This window comes from Monodon monoceros, unplaced genomic scaffold, assembly GCF_005190385.1.
Source record: "Monodon monoceros isolate NGI ecotype Baffin Bay Population unplaced genomic scaffold, NGI_Narwhal_1 Super_Scaffold_4, whole genome shotgun sequence".
In the NCBI taxonomy this organism is placed as follows: domain Eukaryota; kingdom Metazoa; phylum Chordata; class Mammalia; order Artiodactyla; family Monodontidae; genus Monodon; species Monodon monoceros.
The window spans coordinates 49255721-49274877 of record NW_021703781.1 but is presented as its reverse complement, the minus strand read 5'-3'; the positions used below and the strand labels follow the sequence as shown (position 1 = coordinate 49274877).

The window sequence follows — 19157 nt, the reverse complement described above, 5'->3', positions numbered from 1 at the left end:
TACCAGTTGGTTCTGTTTCTCTGGAACCAATAGTATATATGTACATATAAATGGAGAGAGACAGAGACAGGGAGAGAGAGACAGAGACAGAGAGGGGGAGAGGGCTCATGCAATTGTAGGGGCTGGCAAGACTGAAATTTCTAGGGCAGGTATATGGTCAGGCCACTCAAGATGGTTGTTCTCTTGCTCTCTCTACATCCCCTGCCCGACCAGTGCCTGCTTTACCTGTATCTTACTCACCTGACTCACCTTCCTACTTACTTGTCCCAGGCCCCAGCTGGTGATTGTTCTTATCAAAGGGGCTGTGAAGGACATGCCCCTCTGCTGGTTTCCCTGGTAACTAATGAGCGCATCTGACATCAATTCCTTTATAAGTGGTAACCTCCCCTTCTTCCCGGGAGTGAAGACTGCTGCCACGTCCTGCCTGCTGTCTGCAGCACATGGTGGGGTGTCGCTCCAGGACCTTGCTTCAGAGGTGTGAGCTCCCCCCCTCCATTAAACCATTGATGTCTCTGTTGCTTACTCCGGGCTCTTTCTTTGGTTTTGAAGCTGGGCAAGCACAGGCCTTGTAGGCCTGCAGGGTGCAGCCCAACAGCAGACAAGTAGGCTGGAAATTCAGGTAAGAGTTGAAGTAGTCTTGAGACTGAAATCTAAAGGGCAGGCAAGCAGGCTGGAAACTTGGGTAGGATCTTCTGATACAGTCTTGAGGCAGAATTCTTTCTTCTCTAGGAAACCTCAGTTATTCCTCTTAAGGCCTTCAGCTGTTTGGATGAGGCCCACCCACCTTATAGAGAATAATCTGCTTTACTTAAAGACAGTTGATTGCAAATGTTAGTCACATCTATAAAATACCTTCGCAGCAACATCTAGACTACTGTTGGACCAAACAACTGGCACCATAGACTAGCCAAATTGACATAAGATTAACATTCACCCTGGTCCTCTCAGCACAGATGTACCAATCCGGTCTTAGGAGTCACGGTGTTTCTCTCACTATTTCAATAAGAGTTCACACTGTAGGTGAACAGCAAAGGAAATGGTTCTGTGCACGAGGGCATGGTGGCTTGGCAAGGAGTGCTTGTTCAGTTCTTAGGAAACGTTATTGGGAGGTTGGCAAGCGAGTTAATTACTGCAATGGTGACCTTCACAGAACTGAGAGGGAAGCCAGTGTAGCTAATCAAAAAACAGGAAATGTCTCAAAGAATGCCTTGAATCATGGTCCAGAGTGTATTCTGCATTTGAATCAATTGTTATGTTCTGGGTTGAAACTATTTAATTCCTTACTGTAGACAGAAACAGTTCTCTTCATAACTTCAGAGGTGGGAACTGGGGGAGCTGGAGAAGGGGAAAGAGTTTCCTGTAGTTTAATCTGATGTTTAGTGCCTGCAACTGAGGCCTTTTTTAAAAAAAAGATGTGGAATAATTGAATAAATGTGTGACATTGTGGCTGCTGATAAGACAGGAATTTATGTACTTTTTTTGGCTGACATGTGAGAAAAGGCAATAAAATGTAATGTGTGCACATTTTTTTAAAATTAATTTATTTTTGGCTGCGTTGGGTCTTCCTTGCTGCACGCGGGCTTTCTCTAGTTGCGTTGAGCAGGGTCTACTCTTCGTTGCGGTGCGCGGGCTTCTCATTGTGGTGGCTTCTCTTGGGGAACACGGGCTCTAGGCGTGCGGGCTTCAGTAGTTGTGGCACACGGGCTCAGTAGTTGTGGTGCACAGGCTTAGTTGCTCCGCGGCATCTGGGGTCTTCCTGGACCAGGGCTCGAACCCCCGTCCCATGCATTGGCAGTGGATTCTTAACCACTGCACCACCAGGGAAGTCCCTATGCATCTTCTTTATTCAGCGTTTCTGACAGCTTCTAGTGAGGCATTGGTGTGGTAGCAAACACACACTCAGGTTTTGGAGCCAGGGGGACGTAGGTACAGAGTCTGGCTCTGTTTCTTTATTAGCTGTGTGACCTTGGACAAGTTAACCGGCTTTTCTCAGTTAACCACCTTGTCTATAAAATGAGGATGAGAATGTTTACCTTGCAGGTTTATTGTAAGGACTTAGAGTCACCGCAGTAGAATGCACAACCTGACACCTGTAGATCGTTATTTAGAGGGAGCAGCTACAACTGTGGATAGAAGCCATTTTGACCAGTTCCATCGATTTCAACATCCTTTGCAGGGCTTCTCTTTTTCTCCCACACTTTCTGGTACTGTACCAGAGAGGAAGATTGAGAGGTTTCTGTCAGACGAGGGGAAGAGTGAGTGGGGTCAGTATGGAAGTGTGAGAGGGGAAATCAGGACCACTTCTAGGTGACGTCAGAATCTGATCCAGTGAGGGGCTCTGGAGGCTGCATAGAAAGACCACAGTCAGAGTCAGGATAGGTCCAGGCATGAGCTGTTGAGTCAAGTCCTGCCGAAGTTTAAAAAGGGAAGCCAGTTGGGCGATGGGAGCCCACTCAAGTGGAGGAGTTAACGCTTAGCAGAGTGAGGGTGATGACTCATAGCTTTGCTATGCTGAGGTCGTGGAAGAATGAGGTGGCTAGTCCCACAGCTGGCCGTGTGCTGGGAGCCTTAGCAACGTGACATTCAGCTGAACGAAACCCACTACCTTCTCCATTCCACAGCAGTAGAGGGGAAGCTGAGGAGTGGTTCAAAGCTTGGCCACCAACGTGAGACTGCCTGGGTCCAAGACCTAGCTCTGCCCCACTTACTAACTCGGTGACGTTGAATTTGTTACTTGACTTCTCAGTTTCCTTAGCTGTGAAAGGGGGATGAAAATGATCATACATACCTCCTAGGGTTTGAAGGAGATTAGGTGATGTGAGATAATAGAAAAAAATGTATGTTGGTCTGTGTCTTCCCCCCAACACCACGCCCTCGCTCATTTTTCCTGGCACAGAGCTCCTAAAACCCTTGTAACTTCCTAAGGGATAAGAGTACTAGGAGTGTTTTTTGTTCAATGAAGCCACTCTGGGTGGGCCCCTGGATGGGGGCTGGTCACCAGAAAGACGAAGCCATGATTAGAAGCTGGGGATTTTCAGCCCCAGCTCCACTTCTTTAGAGTGGGGAGAAGGGCTGGAAATGGAGTTAATAATTAATCATGGCTACATGATGGAGCCTCCATAAAAATCCCAGAAGTATGGGGTTCAGAGACTTTCCAGGTGGGTGAACACATCCATGTACCAGGAGGGCAACGCACCCCCACCTCCATGGTGACAGAACCATGGTGCTTGGGACCCTCTCAGACCTCACCCCATGTATCTGTTCAGCTGGCTGTTCATCTGTATCGTTTATCAGTCCTATAATAAACTGGTAAATGTAAGTAACAGTTTTCCTGAGTTCTGTGAGCTGCTCTAGCAAGTTAATTGAACCCAAGGATGGGGTCATAGGAACCTCAGATTTATCGCCAATTGGTTAGAAGCCCAGGTGACAACCTGGACTTGCTGTTGGTGTCTGGGGGTGGGGGCAGTCTTGTGGGACCGAGCCCTTAACCCCTGGGATCTGATGTTAACTCCAGGTAGACAGTGTCAGGATTGAGTTAAATTGTAGAACACCCAGGTGATGTTGCAGAAAATTGCTTGGTTGGGGGAACATGCCCCGCCCAATACATCTGGTGTCAGTGTTGTGAGTGTTCTGTGTGATAGTAGAAGAGACACACAGGAAGAAAAACTTTTTTTTCCCCCTGAAAACAGGTGAGCTAAGGTTTACAAAGCCTTTTGTACTGAAACTTAGCTTTTATTTTGTTAAGTGTCTGGGGACTCAGGGATTCAGTAGAAGCCCCTGCTCTTTGGACTTTGCTCCAAGGAAGCTTTAAGCACTAGCTGGATAAACATTTACTCATCTGGGTAGTTGTACTGTCCAGTCTCAGATGCAGAGAAAGAAGACCTTGTGTCTTCAGAAACAATGAGCCAGGAGTAAAGGAAATGCCCAATGCTCTGCTGGTCCTAGAAAGTGCTCATCTACGAATTACCTTGTATTAGGGCTGTGAGCGGGAATCCAGCATAATCTTTAAGCTGTGTTGGGGTCTTATCACATGCAAAGGCAGCATGGGCTTCAGAGCTGAAATTCCAGGTTTATATCAGGGCACCACTGCTGCATATGAGGTCAGACACATTCCTCAACTCCTTTGAGTCTCAGTATCCTCATTTATAAAATGGGATACCTGTGGGTCAAAGGTTACCTTCGTTGGCTTCTTTCTGCAACAAGCTGGGGAGATGCACAGGCCCTGGGTGACTTTGGTCTGCAGGATTTGTTGAGGGAGAGACAGAGGATCACAGCATTTCTGTGATTTTGAGTCTCCCATCCCTCAGCTCCTTGTCGGTCTGGGGATGGGAAAAATGTTTTTAGGCCAAAAATGCTGTTCAGTTTGGAAAACTCGTTCAGGTAGCCCTCACCCTAGTCAGATGAAGGTAAAATGTAGGCACACCGTTTGCCCTCAGGGAAAGGTTCTTTGAATGAACAGATGAATGGTACAGGCTCTGTAAATATTTCTAATTGATATCTCTTATTTTTAATTTGCAGATGAGAAAAAGAAAACAAAGAAAGTCGATAATGAACTCAACCCAGTGTGGAATGAGGTGACTTCGTTATTTTTCAATTTTGTTTCACTGGATAAGCTACCTCTGATTGTCCCATCTTTGGTCAGAGGTTAACTCTTCCATTTGGAAGGACAATCTCTGCATTTCACCCCTACCCCCTCCACCTCCCTCTGTGGCCACAGAGGCAGCAGAGCAGCTTAAGGACACTACTGCACAGTGACATCTCCTGTGCAGTAGTGGTGTGGCAAGTGGAGCCTGGATGGGTTAAGGAGGGTGGGGTTCTAGCCTGGTGCAGCCATGCGCTTGCTGTGTGACCTTGTCCAGTTATGCTGCAAATTGGGGCACATCTGTAGAGCGAGGGGTGGGATTAGATCACCTCTGGAGTCCCAGAGAGAAAGCTCTGTAATTAAAAAACATATCTGCATGTGACTAATCGAAATGGTATGACATGATACTTTGTGTATCTGGAAGAGTGTCATTTATTGTTTTTTATGTTGATAAAAGTAATATATACTTAATGTAGAAATTCTGAAAACTTCAGATTAGCTTTAAAAAATTACTTTTGGTCCTACTATCCAGAAGCAACTACCGTTAACATCTTGGAGGTATCAACAAATATTGAATGAACACATTTAATAAAATAGGATGTCTTGGAATTAGCCAGTTAGCATCACACAGTGAATACAGTTTCCTATCCTATTTTTTCCTACTATTATATTCCTGAACATATACCCCTATAATTCCATTAAAAAAAGATTTTTATTGACTATGTAATATTGTATTGAATTGATATAATTTATAGACCTCCCCCCCACTAATGACTTTATATCTATTTTATAAATTGTTTCAGTGTTTAATAGACTTACAGATACGTGAAATTTTTAATTCTTTCCACTGAGTAGGATTTTCCTATGCTGACTGATTTTTGAAAAGTTGATCATCTGCCCTATTGTTTTTCTAAAAACCAGCTCAAACCTTTCTGGATAAGTGCAGTGATAAATGTCTTTGTTATTTTGCTAAGTCACCAGGCTGTGACGGCTTCCTTCCACCAACTGCAAATCCCTTCTCCCCTTCCCCTCCCAACGAGTTTCAGTATCCCTATAAAATAAAGACTACTCGTTCTCACTGGATGAGGCCAAGACTGAAAGCTTCTTAATGCCTATCTGAAATGCCCTGCTGGTTTCATGCAGGTTGAGAGGGAATTCCACTTCTTTGCAATTTCACTGGAACCCAGAGCACAGCCAGCTGGACTGCCAGCTCCATGAGAGCCAGAGGCTGTCTGGTTGGTCCCTGTGGAAACTGTGGGTTCCTAGCACCTCACACAGAGCTCCAAGACTAAAATAAATAAAAAGTACGTGTATGTGTGCATTTAGTGATAACATGCCCCTTTATTTTTTAAATTAGTTTATTTATTTATTTATTCTTGGCTGTGTTGGGTCTTCGTTGCTGCACGTGGGCTTTCTCTAATTGTGGCGGGGGTGGAGGGCTACTCATCCTTGCGGTGCGCAGGCTTCTCTTGTTGCTGGAGCACAGGCTGTAGGCGTGTGGGCTCAGTAGTTGTGGCTCTCGGGCTGTAGAACGCAGGCTCAGTAGTTGAGGCGCACGGGCTTAGTTACTCCGTGGCATGTGGGATCTTCCCGGACCAGGGCTTGAACCCGTGTCCTCTGCATTGGCAGGCGCATTCTTAACCACTGTGTCACCAGGGAAGTCCCAACACGCTTCTTTATATTTGAGCTCAATCCATGTGGCCGATGACAGAGAGGTATATGGTCACATGAGTAGGCGTGTTTCCCCGAGGGCGTCATCCATCTTACCCCATTTTGTTTCCAATGAATTTTTTTTCTCATAGTGCATATGTATTTATCAAGTAAACTTCCCAATTGCAGCTTTATAACTGAAACCAAACCTAAATGAAATGCCAACCCAAACCCATGTGGATTGGTGGGTATGTTTTAATATGAGCTGTGAGACTCCTTCTCCATCCATTCCAAACCCATTACAAGGAGCATCAGATCATCATCATGCAGTGCTTTATTTAATTAATTTATTACATAATCAAAGACATCAGTGGTACTAAGTTAATCTTTTCTTTTTTTTTTTTTAACATTTGCCATTAGAAAGCAATTTACTGCCTTAAGATGAGAGACTCAGCTGACTACAGCACTGACCATGGTGGGACTTAAAATAAGGGGCTGATGCATTTCAGAAAATGTTTTCTTAGATTATTTACCACTTTCTTCGATAATATGGTTAAGAAAAGCAAATAATTTAAAAATAACCATTGAAGAAAGCATTTTCACATACATATTTTATTCTGTTTGTGCTACAGCTGTGGTAGGCATTAAGTCTAGTTCTCTGCCTATGAGACGGATTTGGTGATTTGTCCAAAGCCATAGAGTCTAGAAAACGGGAAGCTAGGAGTCTGGTTTTCTTTCCCAGGAGCCTCAGCAGCCTCCAGGTTCAGAATTTGAGCACTTTTGTCTAACTATAGAACTGAGTACTTCAAAAGATTGTCATTGGTGGAGATGATCTGATATCTAGTATCGGTGCATCTTATTATATTCCTGGATCCTTTTAACAGCCTCTTTGTTTTCATAACCTACCTGTGGACAGATTTTGGAGTTCGACTTGAGGGGTATACCACTGGACTTTTCATCGTCCCTTGGGATTGTTGTGAAAGATTTTGAGACAATTGGACAAAATAAGTAAGTTGATTTCAATTGTTTTTCTCATGTTACATATTGTCTTACTATTGTTCGTTTTGTTGAAGGAACATATCTTTAATAACATAATATTTCCAATATAATTGTGCTTTAATTCTGTGCCCTCCTCCACCCCTTATGAGCCAATATCAGATGTGGCTAATCAATCACAGTGCACTTTCCCAATGACTGCTGTATTCATAAGAGGTTGCAAACACTAAGCCACCACTAGTCTAGCCAATTTGGCCCTTAACAGTGAAACCTTTTTATGCTCCTGCAGTTTCTTTGTTAACTAGGTATAGGCACTGATGATTTATCCAAACTGTAGCTTTATTGCACACAAACAAAATCATTTCTTCTTCTGATTATGTATAACCCATGTATGTCTCATTCAAGTTCTCTTTCCAGCCCGGCTTCCATTTTAACGTCTCGGTGGTTTTTTAGACCCAACAGATCCAAACCAGATTCCTACTCTTACTGCCCCTGCCAGTTTCAGATGGGGAAGAGTCATGGTGGTGCCCAGTGGTGGCACACAGAGTTGTCCCCTGGGTAAAGTTGAGGTTCCCATGGGACAGAATGACCTCAGTAAATTCACCCCAGTCCTTGATCTAGACTGTGGCCTTAGACTTGGAACGCAGTCTTATGTTATCAATTCAAACTAACTAAACTCACAAGAGAACAATTCTTAAAACCATAATACTTGTTATTTTCCAATGGAAATAAATTGCCTGGTTGGAGAGGGCATTCCTACTCTCTAATTAATGAATTCTTTTTAAAATGAATTTAAAAAAAATTTTATTTTATATTGGAGTATAGTTGATTTACAATATTGTGTTAGGTTCAGGTGTACAGCAAAGTGATTTAGTTATACATATACATGTATCTATTTTTCAGATTCTTTTCACATATAGTTTATTACAGAGTACTGAGTAGAGTTCCCTGTGCTATACAGTAGGTCCTTGTTGATTATTTTATATATAGTAGTGTGTATATGTTAATCCCAACCTCCTAATTTATCCCTCCCCCCCACCTTTCCCCTTTGGTAACCATAAGTTTTCTATTAAGTGTGTGAGTCTGTTTCTGTTTTGTGAATAAGTTCATTTGTATTATTTTTTTAGATGCCACATAGAAGTGATATCATATGATACTTGTCTTTCTCTGTCTGACTTCATTTAGTATGATAATCTCTAGGTGCATCCATGTTGCTGCAAATGGCATTATTTTGTTCTTTTTAATGGCTGAGTAATATTCCATTGTGTATATGTACCACATCGCCTTTATCTACTCCTCTGTCGATGGCCATTTAGGTTGCTTCCATGTCCTGGCTCTTGTAAATAGTGCTGCAATGAACATTGGGGTGTATGTACCTTTTCGAATTATGGTTTTCTCTGCATATATGCCCAAGAGTGGGATTGCTGGATCATACGGTAGCTCTATTTTTAGTTTTCTGAGGAACCTCCATACTGGTTTCCACAGTGGCTGCACCAATTTATTGTACATTCCCACCAACAGTGTAGGAGGGTTCCCTTTTCTTCACACCCTCTCCCGCATTTATTGTCTGTAGACTCTTTGATGATGGCCATTCAGGCTGGTATGAGGTGATATCTCATTGTAGTTTTGACTTGCATTTGTCTAATAATTAGCGATGTTGAACATCTTTTTATGTGCTTTTTGGCCATCAGTATGTCTTCTTTGGAGAAATGTCTGTTTTCCTTCATGTCGTTTCACATGGGAAGCCAAATTACTCTCTATCTTTGATTGTAAGATATCATTGACTGTAAGATGTACTATTAAATTAGTAACATGTTTGGGGTGGGCGGTGGGGGCCGGGGAGGAAGAAGCCTGATATTAAATGCCCACATCAATTGTAAGAAGCATCTCAGGTTTTAGTAATGTGAATTTATTTTAAAATGTATGTCTTAGTCTCAGGTACATTTGGTATGATCAGAAGGCTGCAATGAGAGCAGTAAATTAGAATGAATTAGCTGAGATATGGTGGCCATATGCTCTGATTTCTTTGGGTAGTCCTGGTTTGTTGTCCCAGCACAATGATTTATGATGTCGCTTTTGCTGTCAACAGTGGCTTGATTTGGACAGTAAATTAGATGGTCATCTTGGGCCTTGGGGTCTTCTGCTTAATGGCGTCAGACTAAGAGCCTGCACAGGCTTTGAGAGCTACTGCCCATGTCACCTTTCATGAGATCCTTTCTTCCATGTTTCATTGCTGACCAATGCCCCTTGTGACCGATGCATTTTTTTCTTAAGCTATATACATACATTCTGGTAGATTCTGGCCCTACTCTCTTGCATCGAAAAACCATTCTAGCTTTTTAAGGTTATGCTGTACATCTCAGCTTTGAAGCAATTATATGATTTTCTATCCCCCACCCCAACTTTACCAGATTTCAAAGTTCTGGGGAAGCGGGTGATTAAGCCTCACTGTAGCCTCCTATCTGTTACTAATAATAGTTTTTTCTCCTCTTTCCTCTCCTCTTTCTGCAAGTGGTACCACTGTTTATATTGTAGACCAGCCCTCTCCGAAAGAAATATAGTGCAGGCTGCATATGTAATTAGAATTTTTCTAGTAGCCATGTTATAAAACAAAAAGAAACAGATGAAATGAATTTTAATAATATGTTTTATTTACACATAGAAATGATAATATTATACTATGTTAATCAATATTTTAAGAATCACTGAGACATTTTACATGCATTTTTTTCTTACACACCGGATCTCAAAGACTTAGTATTTCACATTAACAGCACATCTCTGTCTAGACCAGCCATATTTCAAGTGCTCCCTCACCACGTGTGGCCGGTGGCCATCACAATGGAGAGCACAGCTCCAGACCACTGAGCTCAAAACCTCAGGTCTCTGTGGATCTTCTCCCTTTTACATCCTCTCCAATCTGTTGCCAAATCTTACTTCTCTTTCTTTCCACTGTTTGTGCCATGTGCTTCTTACTTGTGGCCACAGCCAGCAGCCTGGTTCAGGCCTCATCACTTCGTGCCTCACCTGTTTGAACATATGGCAGTAAAGCCTGGCAGGCTGGCCTGGGAGCTCTCACCTATGTTTCAAACGAAGTTGTTGTTTTCTTGAATGTTACATCCTCGAGAGTGAAAACAAACAAATACATGAAGAAATATGTAATAGATCAGGTACTCTGAAGTGCTGTAATCTAAGGAGGAAACTGCCATAGCCCATGAAGAAAACTAAAGCAGAGAAAGAGGGTGGTTACTGAGGGTGGGGGGACGTTGTTTGAGGTGATGATAAGGTGACAATTGAGCAGAGACCTAAATAAAGTGAAAGAATGAGCCATGCAGCTTTCTGGGGGGAAAGAATATTCTTGGCGGAGAGAACAGCAAGTGCAAAGGCCCTGAAGCAGGAGTACACCTTGGTGTTGGAGAAAGATCTGTATTGGAGAAAGATCGAAGAGGCCAGAGGGCTGGGGTGGGGGATGGAGATGAGATCAGCAAAGCCACAACATGCATGGCTTTGTGAGCCACGATGCAAGCTTTGGATTTCATTCCTAGTAGGATGGAACTTCGCTGAAGGGTAGTGATTATGATCTTATTTACATTTTTAATGTATCGCTTGGGCTTTCTGTGTGGAGTTTGGATGTAGGAACCAGTTAGGAAGCAGGGGAAACTACTGGGAGAGCATTACATACTTATTTTATAACTGTTGAAAACACAGTGGGGCCCTTGGATGACAGCAGGGCGATATTTTATGTATGTTTGTCCAAAATATTTGTGTATTTTGGTCTCGTATTTTCTTCTTGGCTTTTCTATTAAAGATTTGGCCTTGGGCTTCCCTGGTGGCGCAGTGGTTGAGAGTCTGCCTGCCGATGCAGGGGACAGGGTTCGTGCCCCGGTCCGGGAGGATCCCACATGCCGCAGAGAGGCTGGGCCCGTGAGCCATGGCCGCTGAGCCTGCGCGTCCGGAGCCTGTGCTCCACAACGGGAGAGGCCACAACAGTGAGAGGCCCGCGTACTGCCAAAAAAAAAAAATTTTTTTTTTCCTACCGGCTTAAGGAATGTCGTGCTTGTGAACTTTGCTGTTGCCATGGAGACTGGCTGTGTAAATAGGGCCCTCACTCCAGAGTCTGCAGCCCCAGGGCATGTAAGCAAACAGTACCAGGCTGCCTGGGTTTGCCTGAGCATGGTGCCCACACCCATAGGGACTGGACCGGGCAGTCTGAGCACGCACAGTGCTAGTGCATCAGCAGCGTCCCTCCCTAGGCGCTGCGAGCTGGTGGGGCTGTTCTGCACACACTCTGTTCTTCCTCATTTTACAGTCATCCAACCAGCCATGTGCACTGAAAGAGGGTGAGGGAAGAGCTAGAGGAGCCTCTTGGTCACATGATGAACATGAAATGGTATTTTTAGCTGAAATGTCAGAGTGGAAGGATTTTCCCAGTGGCTGAAGAATGAGATTTCCCTTTCCAGACAGGCAATGTGGCCGTCCCTTAATGAGCCCTTTGAATGCATTATCCCACCTAATCCTCACAGATACCCAGTTTTTTTTCTCAGAGAGGTTTAGTCACCTGCTCAGGGTCACACAGCAGGTATGTATCAGAGTCAGCATTTATATTCAGACCTGTGCTCTTGACTTCTCCATTACACTGAAAACCTCTGACCACCTATAGGGACCAAAATGTAGGTGGAATGATTATCTTTTAGCTTAATTTTTTTTTTTTTTTGCCATGCCGCACTGCTTGTGGGAGGATCTCAGTTCTCCGACCAGGGATTGAACCCGGGCCACTCCAGTGAAAGCACTGAATCCCAACCACTAGACCACCAGGGAGCTCCCTAGCTTAAAATTTTTTTTCTAATTTTGCCAGAAAACAAACAAACAACCCCCCCACACTCATTGTCAGAGTATTGGTTCCTCCTTCTTAGGTAAAAGTTTTAAGCAGGCATTTTATGCTATTAAGTAATAAGTCACTTAAGCTCATTCCTTGCAATGAACAAGGTGAGTTCAGAGAATATATCTCATCTCATGTGATCTTCACAATGACCTCGAGAAGTGGAGATGAGACTTGAGGCTCAGAGGGGTTGAGGCTGGGACCCTGATCTCTTGGCTTCCTGGCCCTGCTGTCACTCTGCTTGAGTTCCTAAAGAAGAAGTATCTTCAGGAGGCTGGAAATATAGGAATGAAAGATTTTTTACAAGTTTTCAGATTTGTGGGTGTGTGTATGTGTTCTGCTCATGCTAAGGTGATGTCACAGGGACCAGATTTACCCTCTCACCTGACACAACCAAAAAAGTAGATGAAATACATGCCCCAGTGGTTTCAGATACTGGGCACTAGCAGCACAGGATACTGATCCCCAAGAGAGGGGGATAAGTGAGCTGAGCCCTCTGAGTGCCCAGCTTCACGCCTAGAGAGCACTTCCAGGCTGCATTGCAGGACAGGCAGGTCTTGGTTGTCTCCCAGAGTTGGGGAGGTGCAGGTGGGAGCCTAGAGCTAGGCGCGCGTGCACACACACACCCACCACCCACGCAGAGTGCTCCAGAGATTTGCAGAGGGTTCCGCTTGACTCCTCGGGTGTGGACTGGTCAGTGAGGAAACTACCTGAGGGCTGAGAATGGTTAATGCTCCCCCCATCCAGAGTGGGAAATCCTTCAAATTCATGAGCATCACGTAGAGTACTCAGAAGGATTTTACCTCAGGATTGTGAAGAAAAGAAATAGATACATCATTATTAAACAGATGCACTATTAGATGATATTATGAGTAGGTATGGACAATGAAACAGGTGTTATAATCGTATCCCACAGGTTAAGGAAGGTAGAGGAAAGCTTGAGCAAGTGAAGTAGAGACGTGGAAGGTATTAAAAAAGATCCAAATTGAACGTGTAGGAATGCACATTACAATGTCTGATATAAAATGACTGTAACTGTCTAAGAGTTTGCCTTCCTAGTACTCTTATTTTTCCCCTCCATGTGTGTGTACTTGTGCATTTGAAACCATCACATATACCCCACACAAATGCACGGCAAAGTTAGAGACATCCTCTGAAGGTAAATTGTCTGCTTGGCTGTAATGTAAGAAGATAACCGAAGACCTCACAATATACCCAGGAGGAAATTTACCCGAGTTCTTGCATGAGAGGTGGTGTGGGCAAGCGGTCAGCTGCATGATCAGGACATTAGTTTGGGTCTTGGCTCTGCTACTTACTGGTTGGGTGGCTTTTGGCAGGTTTCTTCATCTTCATGATGGTGGCTGGAATACTTCCTCAGTAAGTGATAGACATAAGGGCAAATTTAATATAGTTAAGGAAAAAAACCACTTAAATTTCCTGATGAACAACATAATAGCTAATATCTATTGTGGGCTTACCATGGGCCAGGAATTGTGCTAAAACTGCTCCACACGCAATCGGTTTTCATCTTTATAATGTTTTTGAGTCAGACAGGTTTATTGACATCTTAGAGAAAAATGTGGCTCAGAGAGTTTCACCAAATTGCTTAAAGTCACCCAGCTCTTTGATTGGAAGCACGTGGATTTAACTTCGTAAATCCAGAGTTTAACCTCAGACCTTCCAATGTTTATTTCCTGTGTGTGTGTGTGAGTGTGTGAGTGTGGGTTGAGGGCCAGAGTGCCAGGATGTGAAAGTGAGAGCACAGCATAACTAACACACACACTTACACACAGGATGGTACTGGGGACTGTAGAATTAGAAAAAGCAAAAGGACAAGCCTGGGTTATGGAATATACTAACTCCCTGGGCGAGGGTTTTTTGTTTTTGTTTTGTTTTTGCTTAGAGAAAACAGAAAGACTGTGGTTTGGAATGAAATTAATTTGATGGGACGGTGTGGTATTGCTTATGAGAAATTTTTGTTTACTGGTGTACAAAAGACCTTGTGTTCAAGCTTTTAATACTTTTATTTCCCCTAGTGGTGAGACTCGCTTCTGCCACTGCCATGTGTAAACATAGCAGTGGGATTAATTGAGGCGGTCCCCATGACCTCTCCTTTTCCCCAGTGTGGTTGGTGAGAAGGGTCGAGGCAGGTTTTCTACCTGGAGTAGCTTCTCGGGCTGTGAGAAAATCTAAGCCAGAGGCAGATGGTACTTGGAACAAAACTCCCAGTTCTGATTTCTTTTTTTTGGAAGTAAACAATCTCAAATGTTTATTATCTTCATAACAAAACAAAATATGAAGCTCAGAACTGGATCACTTGGCCATTTCTCTTCTTATCTCCTCCCAGCTCAAAATGCTTGCTTCTCTTAATAGCCAGCATTCTCTTAGATCTGCAGTTCGGCTCAACACATCCAAGCCTCAGCACAATCTTCTTTGTAGTTTTAGCCTTTTTCCGGAAAATCGGCTTAGTCTGCCCACCGTAGCCACTCTGCTTCCTGTCATACTGCCGCTTTCCCTGGGCATACAGAGAATCCTTGTCCTTCTTGTACTGTGTCACTTTGTGGGGTTGGTGCTTGCCACACTTCTTATAGAAAGTCTGGCGGGTTTTAGGAACGTTCACCATGTTTGCGAGAGCGCTATCAGCACGGAAAAGCTGATTTCTTTTTAGTTCCGCTTTTTCAACAGAGCAGCAAAGCTATGCAAAGATCAAAGCTGGTTTGGGCTGGTTGGCTCTGGGTGCTGGAGAGGCTGAACCCCGCTGTTTGGGGAGATCACAGCCCTGGTGAGAAACACCCAGAGAGACTGAAAGAGAAAGACATTTCATAATAAGAGCTGTAATTATCTCCTGATTGTACTTGGAGGAACATCTCTTAGAAGAGGAAGCTTCATAACCTATAAATCATTTGCAAGGTCATTGGACTATCTTCAGTGATGTATCAATTAATTTATTCTTTCAACAGATATTTGCTTATGGCTGCTGTGTGTCAGACACTGCTCTAAGCGCTGGGGGTACTCCATGCCTTTCATGGGGCTCACATCTGAGTGGAGGCAACAGACAATAAACAAGTAAATCCACATATAGTTTATCAGATGGTGATAAATATGAAGAATGAAGCAGGGGAAAAAGGGAGAAAAAGACAGGGTAAAGGGTGTGTGTGTGTGTGTGTGCGTGCATGCACGTACGCGTGCACTGGTTTAGAAAGGTTTTTCATATAAGGATTTGCTCTGGGGTCTCTTTTATAATGAAACGTTTTATGAGACCTATGGCTTTAAAAATGCATTCAGATTCGACTAATTGGATTTTATGAGAATTCAGCTACAGCTGAAGTTTACTTCTGGTCTAATCCTGAAAATAAAAATTGTTTTCCAAACAGATTCACGGTGTATATATAGCATTGATGGTGGGGAGGGAGCTATTTGATGTACATAAGAGAAAGGATTGGTTTTAAGAACTCTGCACAGTGATTGTATAGAAATGGCTGTGGGTAGTTACAAAGGGTTCTTATCTGTTCATTCATGCCCACCTGCCCACACTCCGCATAGATAAACCCACCTTCCTGTGATTTAGGCTGTGCATGAGTTCAGACCAGCTTTCCCTGCAAGTACTGACTTGGAGTCATATTGTTTTTAGGATCCCTTTTTCCAGAATAGTGTCTGAAATAATAATGAAAAGTGATGTTAACCACTTACCAGATCGTCCTTTTAATCCTTACAGCAATACTGTTAGGTAGGAGCTGTCATTATCCCCACTTTGCAGACGAGGACACTGAGGCTCAGAGAAGTTACACGATCCGTGGTACAAGGATAAGTCTGAATCAGGCAGCGCTGTCTAGCGCCAAGTTCTTAGTCACTATATGTTATGCTGTCCCCCTTACCTGGTCCAAGTGCTTGATGAATGAATGAGTGAATACTACTGCCTTGAGTCTAAAGGATGAGGGCATTAGACAGAGACGGAGCCTAGGAGTTCTGTTGAACTGTCCAGAACGGGCAAGCGTAGAGCCAGAACTTTGAGGACTGAATGAACAGGAGAATTGGTCAAGAGCAAATAGAAAAATAGCAGGTTACAGTCATTTATTCAAGAAATTCACTCTTAAGACATCTTCTACATGCCAGGCATTAGGCTAGTTAACGCACCCCTGGCCTTGTAGCCTCGCTGCCCAGGAGGGCTTTGGGGAAGAGACCTGGGCTTCCATTCATCTCCTTCCCCTGTTAAAAGTGATGCCGTCTGCAGCAAAGGCTGGCCCTGAATCCTGCAGATACTGCCACAGCCTCCAGGCTAGTTCAGTGATTCCAAAATCTGGGCATGGCGTTTGTCACACCTCCACCTCAGGGGGCTTGTGCACTGCTAGGTTGGGGAACCACTGTGCGGACTAGGAGTTTCTAGGTTTTCTAAAACCCCTGCTCCCTTGTGACGAACGGGACAAAGGCCTCAAGGTCCTCTGACGATCCTGGTGTGGAGTAAGGAGGGGAAGCCACGGGAGGGCGCAGGTAACTAGGCCTGCCGAGTAGACTTTGATGGAGTTTTGCTTTCTCCTTTGTTCTATTAAATAATTGATTGCTATGCCCATTTCTCAAACGTGAACCTCTATCATCACATTGAATGTACTTTTAGAAAACTGCACGTGTTCCCTGTTCCCCAGGACTGGCTTTGCCAGCTGCCTTCCCTACCCCCCTTCCTCCATCCACCCCTCCACCTGTTCTAGACCATTGTTTCTCAAACTTCCTGGGTATAAGAATTAACTAAAGAAAAAGTCTGACTCAGGGTCCTGGGAATCTGTACCCGCCCTGCTGATTCTGCTGCAGGGAAGTCTGGGGAACCACATTCTGAGAAACGGTTTTAGCAGCTAATCCAGAGCGCAAGGGTGGGCGGGTTGGGAGACTCGGAGGGTTCCCCACAGGTGAGGTGGATGGGAGACCTGGGGAGGTGCTTTCCGGGGTTCCCTGTGATAGGATTCACTGCCATGGCTGCCCCTGCCTCTCCCCCCATCTGGTAGAAAGCAAGGTGCAGGGCTTGGCGCTCCCTCCTTTTGGCTCAGAGCCAAGGGAGGAGCTCCACTGATACTGGCCTGGGGGAGGGAGAAGTCTGCGGAGGGGATGGGACCCAGCCGAGCATGCCCACTGGCCTTCTGGGCCTGGCGCAGACGACAAGGCCCAGCTGGCTGAGAGCCCAGTGCTTCAAAGGGTGGGCGAATCATGGTCCTGCAGGAGACCTGGGAGCCACTCAGAAAAGCGTTTGTTCTCCAGCCCCGTTGGGGATTGTTATTGCCCCTCGGAGGATGGGAAGTTGGTAGTTCTGCAGTCCTTGGGAGCAGAAACAGAGCAACGTGTGATTTACTTTCCAGCCTCCAACTTATTTTTCCTTTCCTTCATGAGGGAATTTCCAGTAAACCCTTCCCCAGTAATCCATGTGGGCTGTGTCCCTGCTGCACAGAAGAACAACTCGCTAGATGTGAGTTCCCCTGATTAAGAACTCAGCTAGCAAAGCCCTTACTCACCACAGTGGCATGCGACTGTTAACATTTGCGTCCAGGCCAACGGGGAAAACATTTCTCTTTTAAACACACTAGACTCTGTTTTAACAAGAAAGACACAAAAGTTCTTAACCAACACTTGCATGACCGAGTTGACTAGTTGACAGTTAAACTCTTTAGTTCCCCCAAACCTAACGTCTAATTTTCAAGTAGTTGCTTCCATTGCTTAGAATTAGTTTGATGTCACAGAGAGAACCAACAACAAACTATATGGGCGTTCGTGGACTGAAAGGAATAGGAGAAGGACTGGCTTTTTCTTCATTTCAGAACACATCTGCTGTTTATTATTCTTGCACCATAAGTTTCTTTTTGAGGTGTGGTCCATCCATTTTAGTGTTGGGTGGAGCCCATGGGGAGACTCTTATTTTTCCATGAAAACACAGGGCAAAAGTTTCCCCATTACTTTCACACCATAATATTTTAACATATTTATAGCATTAGTAATATGAAAGAAAAAGGGTCTTGGTTTAGTATCACCTTCTTTAAAGGAAATTGGCTTGTGGTCCGACTGAACTCTTCTTATTCCCTGTGTAGGAGGCCAAGTCATCATTTCCCAGTCTCTCACTGTATTTTGTATCCAAGCAATATCATGGAAAATAGGCCAGGCCAGGCTTGCCTTCAAAGCTGTATAGAGTTCAGACACCCAGAGGGGATGTTTTCTTCAGCTTACAGTGAAAGATCTTAGATGTTGTAACTGTTTATATTTTTCTTCAACTCACTGAGCCGTTAAAAATATTTTGTGGATTAAAGTCTTTCTAGGCTTTCATCTAAACAAGCACTAGCTTCAGAAAAAAGAAATTTAAGTTTTCTTTGACGTCTCCCTCCCCTCCTCCACCCCACCCCCACAAGCATAAGAATTTTATGATGAAAAAGCAAATCTTAAGAAATGGGACTAAAGGTTTCTGAAAGAAGGAATTGAGATCAGACTTCACGATTGGCTTCTTTTATTTCACTCCATTCCTGGTGTGTTATTTGTTACATCCTCTCACAGCCTCTCATGGGGAAGGGAAAGCAGCGGATACTGGATGAGTCAGAATGGAGGTTGTAAAACCCATTCAGGGCCATAAAGGGCCAGCAGATGGGTTTTGTGTTTTAGGCAAAGCTGTTCTCCCCAGTTAGCCACAAGTCCCACCACTCCCTATTGTCTCACCTAATACTCACTGTATTCCACATTTCTGTTATTGGCCTAAACTTTCCTCCTGACACCCTGTGGGAATTTGTTTGACTCCTGATGTTATAAGAAGCCAATACCTTTGAAGGCAGAAAACTTGCCTAGTATTCTTGATTGTTCATTATGGACATTTTCTAGGATATTTTTCCCCCCCTAAATCAATGAACAAAGGCTTTAAGAGAAAAGAAATGTATAACATGAGAGAGTTTTCTGAATAGACATACATAGGAACATCACATATATAAGCCAGTAGCAGACTTTCAGGGCTAAAAAGGGTCTGAGGAATTCTTTCAATCTACTCATTTGCAGATAATGAAGGGGACTCAGAGATTTGGGTGACTTAGCCAA

General features: G+C 44.1%; 2 protein-coding genes across 5 annotated transcripts in view; one reads left to right on the top strand and one right to left on the bottom strand.

Annotated features, from left to right (window-relative positions):
• The window catches only part of MYOF (myoferlin), a 154924-nt gene that overhangs the window by 14775 nt on the left and 120992 nt on the right, over positions 1 to 19157 (top strand). For 3 of the 4 annotated variants that reach the window (XM_029245183.1, XM_029245184.1, XM_029245187.1), the window contains exons 2-3: positions 4519 to 4574; positions 7149 to 7240. In XM_029245183.1, the coding sequence (XP_029101016.1) occupies positions 4519 to 4574; positions 7149 to 7240 (148 nt within the window). Of the gene's footprint in view, positions 1 to 4518; positions 4575 to 7116; positions 7241 to 19157 lie in introns of all 4 variants that reach the window. The other variant, XM_029245186.1, reaches the window with a different exon arrangement.
• On the bottom strand, positions 14399 to 14730 carry LOC114908728 (60S ribosomal protein L36a-like). The gene has a single exon (XM_029245188.1). The coding sequence runs from the start codon at positions 14728 to 14730 to the stop codon at positions 14410 to 14412; it is 321 nt and encodes a 106-aa protein (XP_029101021.1). The 3' UTR covers positions 14399 to 14409.